The 12,716-nt window shown below is 34.2% G+C and overlaps 1 protein-coding gene across 1 annotated transcript in view; it reads left to right on the top strand.

Annotated features, from left to right (window-relative positions):
- The window catches only part of LOC122145082 (transmembrane protein 211-like), a 123,403-nt gene that overhangs the window by 37,321 nt on the left and 73,366 nt on the right, over positions 1-12,716 (top strand). Inside the window, exon 2 of the mRNA XM_042756850.1 lies at positions 6,501-6,639. Within this exon, the coding sequence (XP_042612784.1) occupies positions 6,501-6,639 (139 nt within the window). The remainder of the gene's footprint in view (positions 1-6,500; positions 6,640-12,716) is intronic.

Raw genomic sequence — 12,716 nt, 5'->3', positions numbered from 1 at the left:
TTTTTCCAGGAAATTCAAACGATGAATGCCGTTTTGGCGCTCTTTGACGTGGCGCGACTGATCGCATAAATGCCTTCAAATAGCAGCGCTGAGCGCCGGTGATCGTGATCATCCCTTCCTCTTTACTACTAGTTTTAACGCAAAATAAACATGAATGAACATCTCCCGTGTAATCACTCAGTCAGCGTTTCAACCATGGAAAGACGGCAATAAACCAGCTTGTAAACAAAATGTCACATAGCATTTCATTCCCCTCAGGAAGTCATCAGTGTCCACAGCTCGTTATTTGCTATAAATGAAGTCTAGAGAAGAGCATTTCATGAACTATTAGACTATATTCTAATTATATTTTACTTTACCTGTTAGTGATGTCTTAATTATTCAATGTTTAAATAAATCTGTTATGAAACGAGTTATTAGAGGCACTGTGTAAATGAATATATTTCAGTAAAAATAGATTTTTTTTTATAATTTAGAAGTTAATTTAAAAACTAGATTATGTGCAATTTACATCTTTGCATATATTTTTTGAAAGCTGAGTGTTGCTTGTTGTATGTAAAAGTTAATAGTAATTAAATGTAAGTTTGGGCTCTGTTGTTAACTGTACCTTAGGACTAATGTAAAAGGGCTCACTAGAGCATAAGCTGAGGTAGATTTTTATCCCTAGGAAAATTTTAATTATAACTGAGTTTATTTAAAGAAAGAGCAATTTCTTACTGTTTAAGAAATGTAAAAAAAAAAATTGTTTAGTTTTTCCCCCTGCTGTACCGAAACTATACCGAACTGTGACATCAAAACCAAGATGCGAACCATCATGTTTGTGTACCATTACACCCCTTATAATATATATATATATATATATATATATATATATATATATATATATATATATATCTATATATATATATATATATATATATATATATAAAATACTGTTGCACCCTTATTTTTTAATTTTTTGCTGTGTGCTGAATTTCTTTCTAGTATTGAAGCACATATCTACTGCAGTTATAGACATACAGAGTCTTGTCACGTTATTTTTCTCTCTGTGTCCTACAGAATTTACAGAGAGCAACATTCATTTTTTCCTTGACTTGAATCAAATTAGCATGCAACTCTGAATGTTTCGTGAGGTACATCATGTGATGGATTTGACAGTATGTCTGATGTGTAGTTCCTTATAATAATTTTCTCTATTTTGTTTTCTTTTCATCTAGTTACAGAAATTGGTTTCCATCTTGGCGTGACCTCTCTCCTTCACAGTGCACTTCCTCTGTGGTGCTGTTGCAGTGTGTATAGAGGCAAATAATTAGCATCTATTTAGGAACCTGCTCTCTGAAAGAGGCAGCGCTGTTAGGAGCCATTTTTCTTGTAAATGAACAGCAGCTGGAGTTTGGAAAGTATTGCAATATATTGTGTGAATATTGTGTACATATATATGATGTAGTTTCAGAAGTACAACAGGGGACACATTGTAATCATGGATTTTATATTCTAGTGTCAAACAGAAGCATAATCCTTAATTATTGCTCATAGGAGTTGTGGCAAAAGCCAGGCCTGAAATGTCAAACTAATTAAGCACAATTGAATTCTGGGCAGTGTGTTGATAGAGTAAGGTATTTGAGGAATGAATAAAATTAGTCTATGCAACACAGGGCCAGATTTGCCAAAGCTGATTGTTCATGCGTGCACGTAAAAATGTTTGCAATAAATATTGTACAAATAACATTGGCTTGATTGGTGCATAACAAATGCAAAGCTGTTCCGCTAAAACATAATGAGTAAGAAGCTGTGTGTTAGCATTTCAATAGGTTAGGGTTTCTGTTTGCATCATCAGCTCTTTTCTCTTTTTATTCTTTTTGTCTAATTTTATCTTGGGTGCTTTGCACTTTATTTTTATACAGAAAATGAAAATATTATAAGAAATTACGGGGAGAAACAAAGCCAGAACTGAACTTGCCTCTCCTACATGAGAATGGGCTCATTGTGTTGGATTCTATATTTACTTAAATGACTAGTTAACCTGACCTGTGGAAAGCTTACTGTCACAATACTAGGATGCTATCAAAACAATCTCATGAGAAAACATAACTATGATAAGGCTGAAATGATTAGTCGACATTATTGACCATGTCGACAATAAAAAATTGTCGACAAATATAGTAGTTGTTTGATCTCATATGACCTAATGTAAGAGCCTGCAATAATGCGGTTTGATCAGTGTTGCGCTGTAGAGCAAGACTGTAACTCAGCTCTCCTGATGCAATTCAAGAGAAGAAGACAGTTCTTCAGTTCAGCACAAACGGGGACGAACCTAAAGCTGCTGAGCGGCGTTTTAATGAATATGTTAATATATATATGTCAATAAGAAATAAAGACAACAAAAACTGACCGCAGTGCGAAAACTGCACTTAAGAACACATTTGATTTCAGCAATGTGGAAGTTTCCACGAACTCTGAAGTTCGGCACTCCAGTAAAGTCCAGTCACGTCATGTTTATTTATATAACAGTACTTTATGCAATAGATAGCCTTAAATTATAATTATAGCAGCTTTGCAGTATTTAACATGAAAAAGCAGAGTCAGTTTTGCTTTCAGTTAGAATTATAACTTGATTTTCTGTTATAAGGCAGTTTTCCAGTGTGGAGCTAGCTAATGATAAAATCCTTTTATTAGTGGGGGAAAAAAATATTTCATTAAAGTTTTAGTTTGCTTTGATCTAGCTCAGGACTGTTTTGATTATCATAACCCTATAAGGTATTTAAGAGAGATTACGTTGTGAATAAAATAGTTTATCCAAAAATAAAACATCTTATCACTTACCTTTATTTTTTTCTTATAAATATGACTTACAAAAAGAGATGTTAGGCAGAATTGTGTCATTCAGTTACTTTTTAATATAGCTAATTAAATCTCATTTTGCGTGCATTATTTGTATAATTGTAATTGCTTAATGTGACTTTCAAAAGCTGAAGTAATTATATTAATTTATTTGTTAGAATATGAATAAATATTTTAACTAATTGCGAAAGCTGAATAATCAATATATGTCTAATGATTAATCAGTTAAATAATCGATGATTAGTCGAATAACCGGTCTAATAATAGTTAGATTAATCGATTATCAAAATAATCATTTGTTGCAGACTATGATATGTTTTAGCAAATGTAAAATTGGCTGTGAATTTGTATGATTTAATTTGTACAAAAATGTATGATTTTCATGATTTCATTTTCAAATTTGCCACAGATTTGCTAAAAATTTACCACAAATTTGTTAAAAATTGCCTTAAAAGTCTTTTGGATATTGTGGCCAGGTATCAGGGTGTACCATGCAGTTTCTGTGGTGTTCTGGCTGGTTGCCCAATTCAAAAGAGACCACCCCAATTCTCTATAGACATATTCTGGTCTCTAGAAATGACTCAGGCCCTTCTTTAAGTGTCAGTGTATAGAATAATTTGGCCAGTTTATCATCCACTAGATGAAAAATCATAAGTCTGATCACTTTGAAAAGTAACAGCACACTTGGCAAGCACCACTAATTAGTATTGACCTCGGGAAGTACATTTCCGTTTCCGAGCCATACGTAGACTATATACATTAGGGATGAAATATGCAAACTGCTTGTTTAACTTATGAGCGTCATCAATATTCCTGTCATAGACAGCCTATTTATGATTTTCCAGGATACCATTTAGTTCTGGATCTGATCTGTTGCAGCCCCAATATATCTCTATTAGTTGTAATGAAACACAGTAATGTTTTAGAGCACAGTGGGCAAATTTCATCTAAAGTCTTCAAAGATGGCAAGATCAAGACGTTTCTATGAATATATGAATACTATTTAAAGGGGAATGAGTTCTGTTTGAAGGAAATATGTTTCTGCCGAGTGTCTGCGACATTCTGCCTCTTCGTTTTCTGCGTTATTAGATTTTTTCCTATTTTCAGTGCATTTCATGTCATTATTGTAAAGGATGTTGTAATGTTGTCATCAGCACAAACAGTCATAATTTCTACAAATATTATCATTATCATCGGAAAAACTGCAGTTTCAGATGTCACCTATGAATCTGCCATCTCGTCTTCATTAGCCTTCCACTCTTGCTAATAATGTATTCGCCATTAAGACCACAAGGTAATGAAGTCACTTTGGTTGTGCCAATTGTATTATTATTGTAATTCCTTTCTGATATGCACTGCTAATGTGACAATGGCCCCTAAGAACTAAACTCTGTTCTTTATGTGTATTGTTTGTGCAAGAGATGTGCTGATAGCTTTTTAGCAGATGTTTTGTTTACTTTGTTGTTGATTTGGTCTAGTAAGTTTGATACTGCAGTTTTGTGTGCGAAAACAGCATTTGAAAGCGCCAGCTGATCTAATGAAGATGCAGTGAGATCAAACTGTCATTTGGACCAATACTATTGTAAACAAGGCTTAAATTGCCATAATGATCCAAAACAGTATGTTTTTGTATATATATCCATATGTGTGTATTATTTTGTGTATATTTATATGTACATTTCATATCTGCATATTATTTGATTGATCATGCAGCCTATTTTTTGTATGTTTGTTGTTTTGCATCAGATTTTAGGGTTCCCCCGCCTCCAAAATTACAATTTAACTATTGTGTATACTGACACTTTGTAGAATTATATTGTCATTATAATTGTTTTGATTTTCTAATGTAAAGTTTATGGTAAAAGATTGGCTCAACAGCAACATCTAAGTGTTAAGTCACAGTTTCTATTCAAATCTGTGTGCACACATCAATAATTCATGATGTCAGTGTGTGTATATGGATTACATCAGAGTTAGATCAATTGCCTGTCAGTTTTTATTCAAATTTTTTTTTAAAATTTGTTTGTTCATGTTGTCTGTGTGTGTATTACATCAGAGTTAGATCAATTGCCTGTTCTCTGCTCTAAGCAAACATCTCATTTAAAAAAGCCCAGATGAGAGACATCCATACTTTAGGCATCTCTTTTCTGGAATGGCTTTCATTTTTGTTTTTGGACCAGGCATGTGGTCGTGGTGTAGTGCTGGAGGGAGTCTTTTGACTGATGAAGCGTTTGATTTGATGAAGGTGGTAGATTAAAGGATCAGTACTTGCTGTTTCACTAAATTGATCCCACAGAGTAAGCACTTAGGAAAAATGGATTGATTTCGCACCTTATATATCTATACTGTTTGAATGTTTTTTTCTATGACTCTGTGCTTGGCATTTAATAGTAAGTGTACATAGTTCACCCCAAAAATAAAATGTTGTTATAATTTTCTCTTTTGTTCCAAACACACATGATTTTAGTTCAAAAGAAATTTTTTTTTACTAGAATGACCAAGCTGTTTTTTGTCCATACGTTGATAGTGGATGAAGAGCAGGGACAGTTAATACTAATATTAATTCTGTTTTTTTTTTTTTTTTTGATAGTGGATGAAGAGCAGGGACAGTTAATACTAATATTAATAAAAAATTACTTGCCAAATGATATATAGAATTTTTTTTTATTTATAAAATATTTGTATTTGTATTTGTATTTATTTATTTTTGCAGTCAGCTATTTGTAACACATAGTCATGTAATAAGCAATGTAAACCATGTTTTAATAATTAGATTGTTTTTTTATGTGGATGGTTTATTTTTTTGGAAATTTACGAAGTGAATTAAGTGACTGAGTAAAGAATGGAATAGGAAGTATACATACACACATGGTAAATGAGGGAACTAAACAGGAACGGCTGGACAAGGAATAACTAATCAGTAACCATAGAAACTAATGAGAACTCATAAAAGACATGACAGGAACTGAACTAAACTGGACATAACTGTGACACTATTGTTATTAAAATGGTATAAACACTCACTGAGTTTTTTGCTGTAGCAGTATTATTGTAACACAATATGTTTTTTGTTATTATCCATACTAATGTAATTGATGTGTTAATATATTATACATTTTATATAAATTCGTCCATTCATAATATAGTTAAATTGTTTATTAATAACTTGTTTTCAGCTTTTGTTTTGACTACACCAAAGTAAAATAAAGCATCTTGTACGAAGAAAAAAAAATCAATAGGAATGCTTTAAAGATTGTTAATGCAATGAGAAATGTATTATTTTGTGATTGTTAAATTACTGTAACAGCCTAATAGTACCATAAAGTACCATAGTACAAATAGCTACATAAAAACTGGCTATTAGTATTGTTATTATTAAATAATGTAAATCAATTATTATTATATTATATTAATATTTATTATATGCGAGGCTTTACATGTTTAGTCATGTGCTGTTTAGTGCAGTTTTGATTAAAAATATGTGGTTTTACCTTGACCTATTAAAACCAATCTTGGCTAGATTAACTCATTTTATGGAAAAATAATTATATTTGGAGTAGTCAATCAAGCCCCAGAAAGAGCTCATATTCCCCAGAAAGAATTCTTCTAAAAGCAGCAGTATCTGTAAATGTTGTGTATTGTGTGTGTGTGTGTTGCAGACGAGTGCGGTGCTGTGTTCAGGTGGATGTGCTCTGCTGGCAGTCAGCTCCCTGCTGGCCATCATCACCATCTTCCTGCCCAGTGGAGCCTGTGAGAGGAGGATCTGCACATTGGCAGGATACATGCAGATGGCTGCAGGTAAGTGTCCGGCTTACTATCTGACCTCTTAAACAACAGCCCTTAGAGGAGCCATGCTGAGTAGCATTACACGACTGATCCTAGTCAAGTAAAACCCTAATATGAGCTTTAGATGGGACCCCCCCGCCCCCCACCAGACCATCAGAGGCATATTGCACACAGAAATGGCATGAGCTTTCCAAAATCTATGCAAGACTAGTAAAACCTCAACATATCTCTTTTTCACACTTCACTTTGAAGAATGGCTTGACTTTTTTCTTGGATCTTCTCTGCGTGATTTTGAGCACACCTAACAGCAGGGATCTTCAGAATAGAGCAGAAACCTCCTCTCACCTCCCCGTCTGATATCATGTGACACACGCTGGAGCACTGCTAACTGCTTTGGGCGTCCCATCTGAATTCTGTTGTGTAGTTAAACAACATGTTTGAAGTGTATTGTTCATTTTTGGCAGAGCAGGGGAGAAATTATACAATTTGATATGACCTGGTATAAAGCACTTGAGGCTGAATTTAAGTAGCGCTTCATATTAAAAATGTGAAGTCTCATGTTACACCTTCATTAAATTACATGAAAGAGTTTGCAGTCCATGCACAATATTTAGTTCGAGCAGATCTGGTGGTCTACCGGTTCTGACAACAGAAAACACTGGAATATCACTTTTTGCTGCTTGTTCAATTTACTTAATGAGCTAAAACAACACAACTTAATTTCATTGTGTTCAGTAAACCTACATATGTAAGATTGAAGTTTACTTAATCCATTGGGACTGCATGAATATTTTTTTGTTGTTGTTGTTTTAAGCTGGGAAATGTTTTGTTCCCAACATGCTTTGCATAGGGCTGAATCAGGAGAGGAAATATTGTAATAAAAGGAATAATTCAGCCCAAATTTTTTTCTGAACATTTTCTGATCCTCATGCCATCCAAGATAAGATGAGTTTAGTTTTTCATCCGAACAGATTTGGAGAAATTTGCATAACAACATTTATAATCTGCATCAATTTGTAACTTGCTCACCGATGGATCCTCTGCAGTGAATGGGTGCCGATTTTTTCGAACTTATATGTTGGTATCCGATGGATCCTCTGCAGTGAATGGGTGCCGTCAGAATGAGAGTGTGTGACTCCAGTCCATCAATTCACTAGAGAAAACATCACAATAATCCACATGACTCCAGTCCATCAATTCACTAGAGAAAGCACAATTATGGATAGAGGACATATTTTAGCTGGAATCAACGGTTTGAAGTTAAAAATGTCTTAAATGATTTATTTGTTTATTACAAACATGCATCTTTTCACTCCACATGATGTTAACTTATGGACTGGAGTCGTGTGGATTATTGTTTTTTTATCAGCTGTTTGAACTCTCATTCAGACGGCACCCATTCACTGCAGAAGATCCATTGGTCAGATGACCTGGGAGTGAGTTAATTTAAGCAATTTTTTTTTTATTTTGGGGTGAACTATGCTTTTGTGTTATTTTGTATTTTTGAGTAAAGGGAAAGACATGTTTATTATTCTGTTATATTTGACATTTAAAAGAGTTTCTGTTATGTATTTTGATGTTTTGTGGTTACAAAGGTGCTGAAGACTAGAGCTTTTAGTTACAGTAGGTCGTAGGTGGCTGCATGTGCATTATTAAGACTGTAATATTTGTTGTTTTTGCTCGTTGAGCCATAGCTATGCTGATGTCAGTGCAGTGGGCAGTAACGGCTTGCTTGTTCTGTGCTAGCTGCAGAAAATCTTTTAGATGCACAACATAAATTTGAGTCTTTTTCTCAAAAACACAGACTTGTATGTACTGTAATTGAACCAATACAACTATAAAACATTGAGTAAATTCAACCAAAAATCTATATTTAAATTTAACACAAAATTAAATTATGTAACCACTTGCCTTAAAAAACTGTAAAATCAAAAAGCCATTGTGCTGGTGAATGCACATGCTTGTCCTCGACTCTTCCAGCTGGTAGTCCAGCCAGTAATCTATGTAGACCATCTTAGGCCAGGCGCAAAATCATCAGAATCTGGAATTTCTTTAGGAATGGCTTGTTATTCCACATGGCAGGGGAATGCAGTTCACAATTTTGGTTGCTATTTCCCATTCATTTCCTTTATACACGCACTCTCTTCCATGGTTATGCAGATATTTTCTGAACATGGCGAATTTTGAGACTAAACAGCCCATCCATCTGAAGCACTCTGTTGCAGAGCGCATCAATCACAAAAGCTAAATTAATAAATAAAGAAAGAAGTGTTTGCTCTCGACGCCGGTTGCTTGGCGACGACCATCGGCAGAATGTTGTGATAGCACGATGAGGGCACTCAGAGATTTAGTTGCCACAGTAAAAAGACAATTACAGCCCTTAAACACAGGTCAGCGGTTCAGGGATGGCCACATGCCTCGTGTAGCACTGGCCTTCATTCAACAGGCGAATACTTCTATAAACAACACCATCCTACATATCTACTTGCCAAAAGCAATCACAAGCACTCATGTGAAATAAATATTTGTTTATATGGCAGGGACATGTATATTTGGAGCACTGATTTCCAGTGTGTCCTTGATATTCTTGAGGCCTTGGAAGGTTTATTGGTTGTGGGAATACGGTACATTTAAATGCTTGTTTTAATTGAGCCTTTGGGCTCTACATAGATCATTACAGAGAAACCTTAAATAATTTTAACAGCAGAGAACAAGTGCCTCACACTGATATATTTCCCTGTTCTAATTAGAAAGTAATGATATTTCCATAAAACTACTGTAATAATGGAGAATGTAAAAGGGCACAGACTATAAAGGACTGCATTTGTATTCTCGGAGCATTGATAGAAGCATCTTTTCAAGGGTAAGACACTAGTAATCAACTTCAGTTCTGATAGATGCCCTCTTCCAAACAAACAGCCCTGTAAACAAAACAAAACTTTCAGCAAGTTTTCACACTAAAATATTTGCCGAATAACTGTTTTGAAGAAAGTTTTCTCTCTTTTTTTTTTTTGCTGTATTTGGAGAAAGTTTTGAAATTAATAAGTGACTAAAGTTTCGGTGTGTTTGTTTGGAGGCAAAAGACATGTAGCTGATTGTTTTAATATATTTTATGCAGTTTTGCTTACTGAAAATCTTGATAGACTTGAAACTTGACTTGAACTCTGTGTCAAAAACTTGTAAACACGTGTTGATCAAGATACTGTAAGTTGTTTGTCAGCTGCTGATGTATCAGATTTTCTCCAGGTCTTTTATCTGTGCCTGTGTGTCCTGTATCCAGATTAATTATTATATAAATCACACTGAATCTGCCTCATATTATATTATTCTTGTACTCATGCAATATAAACCATCTCATAAGCATTGGAGTCTGCTGATTTGTCTACATTATGTCCCGAACATGGCTAAGAAAAACAACTCAGTCTGGTTTGCAAACCCAGTGTAATTTTAGTACAGCGCACATAATAAGAAATTGTACTCTCTGGCGTGTTCACTTTGTTCTTTGTATCTTCATAAACGGGTTATTTTATAGCCAAAATATGGATGTGAGGATCACAAGAGAGAGTGTTTGTTTGCTGATGTGAAATGAGGGAACTGAAGTATAATGGCCCTGAGAAGACAAAGAAGGTATTGTGCAGAAGAAAATGATAGCAGAGCTGCATTTAATGTGATGATGGCAACTTCACAGTTATTCACAACAAACAAGAGCCTCTAATGGCACTCAATGATTCCTCTGTGTGTGTGTGTGATTGTTAGTGTGATGATATATACATGGAGTTTGCAGAGGAAATTTTCTTTGAAGCAGACTGGAGTAAACCGAATGTAAAAGTGAGTGGAGAGAACATTGAATCAATCAGTGACTTTTTTTCAATTCTCAATTTTTTGGCGAGTCCCTGATAAATTTATGCCCTTCTTCAATGCCAGACTCGTAAAAGATCTGAGAGAATCTGCCTTGACTGGAAATTGAAAGGGAAAAAAGAAACTAAGAGAAAAATGATAAATGATGTAAGATGTTTACAGGAAAGTCTTGATGGAAATATTGAGTTGCGTGATCTGCTTTCCTCAGGTTGTTATTTATGGTTGAGCCGTCTTCTAGATGTCAGTATGCCCTCTTATGAGAAATGAAATGGAAGGTCACAGAATGCAGGGTCCAGTGTGTGTGTGAACCTGGCTGGGAACGTCTGTGTGTGTGTGTGTGTGTGTGTGTGTGCTCTTCTGAATGAGGTTGTGTGAACTGGACACACTGCAGCTTTGACCCATTTGCAGTTTTTACAAAGATATAGAGACCGAGTTAAAGAGAGTGAGAGAGGTCATGCTAATAAATTATGATTCCTTTGAAAGAGTCAATAATGGAAAAGTATGTCTCTCTCTCTCTCTCTCTCTCTCTCTGTCTATTATACAGTGTTGGGTTTTTCTTTCTGTATTTAGCTGTAGCGCGAATAGTAGAGTCTTGTACTTTATTTCTGCCCTTCATTACAAACAGCAATGTTTTTACCTTCATCTCAAGAATTATATGAACATGTGAACTTGTAAATTTAACAAAATATTCCAAAATTAGCTTAACCCAACCTAAATCATTTTTTTTGGTACGTTATTCCCATACTGTTTAACAAATTAACTAGTCAACTCTTTTGTTTGTTTGTTTTTAACAACTAAAATAAATTGTTTAAGAGATTGGGAATGCACCAATCTTAAAAGTTTGGCCAATACTGATAAATTGCTGATTAAGATAATTATTTTCATGTTATGGTCAATAACTAAAGGATATATGATATTGTATACTGCACAAATGTCTGAATAAAGTAAAACACTAAAATAAGTTTGTTTTGCAGTTTAGGCAGCACATTTTAATTTAACTTTTAAAATATTTTAATTGAACCTTTATAATAAAACGTATGTTCATTATGGGATTTTCTAAATATGTAACTGTGTTATTAAATTATTAGTTTTTAAACAAATTAACTGAGCTATAAATGACATGGGTAATCTAAATGCAAAATTAGCGCAGTTGATTGTGATATCAACCAATAACAATATCCAGTATGGTACCGATATATTGTGCATTCCTATAAAATAGTAATAATAATAAATGAGTAGGTGCATACAAAGTTTTTATGCTATTATAATGGTTTATTCATCTTTAATAGACATTCTCAGACAACAGAGAAATAAAACAGAAAATATTTAATGGCTGTAATGTTAGCGCTGTAAATGATGTATATCTATGATACTATCAGGGTACATCCTCTCCATCAGGTACAGAAGAGTGTGCAGGCACTCTGTGATCCTGCTTCTGTCTGAAGAGTCTCCTGGGATGTATTTAGCTGGAGATGGAAGTGCATTGATGTCAGACAAAATGTTCACAATCTCTTTTCAGATTGAGCTGGTTGCCCTGACAATCTGATGCTGGTGGTACCAAAAAAATTCCATCCTTTCTCTCTTTCACTGCAGTAAAGCTAATGTGTTTTTGTCAATGATAAAATTCTTTCTCCTGTTCCAAAGAAATACTTCACTCAAACTATTCACTATTCTCACTATTGCACTATTCTCAACTTTTATTGTGGAACACAACATGAAGATGTAACGAAGGATGTTTACCATAGTGAACAGTGACCAGTAGTGACCAATGGCATCTGTTTGTCCAAACAATGAAGGACAGGAACCCTTGTGAAAAAGAACTACACTTTAACTTACCTTTACATGGTGTACTTATTACGGAAATAATAATCTTTTAGGATATATTTAAGTGTAAACTTGGATGTAATATTTTCAGACACTTAATTGCATGGTAATTGCAATCGAATGGAATGCATGCAAGTAGAGCTTCAGTACATATTTATGTGTAATATTATTATTAAGTCTATTGTCTTTGAAATATGCTCATACTGCCAAATGATTTATGGTAAACTAAAATATACTTCAGTGTAACTTCCATTAAAACTTTTATGTAAAGTGCACATTCAATACAATTAAGCGCACATCTTTTTCACATGGGAAGTGTTTGGGAAAACTGTTAGAGTAATTATTTATGCAGTTCAGTTTAGTAATGCTAAAATCACATTTGACCATAACAATCACAATGAATGCAC

This window comes from Cyprinus carpio, chromosome A5, assembly GCF_018340385.1.
Source record: "Cyprinus carpio isolate SPL01 chromosome A5, ASM1834038v1, whole genome shotgun sequence".
In the NCBI taxonomy this organism is placed as follows: Eukaryota; Metazoa; Chordata; class Actinopteri; order Cypriniformes; family Cyprinidae; genus Cyprinus; species Cyprinus carpio.
This window is presented reverse-complemented; position numbering and strand designations above follow the sequence as displayed.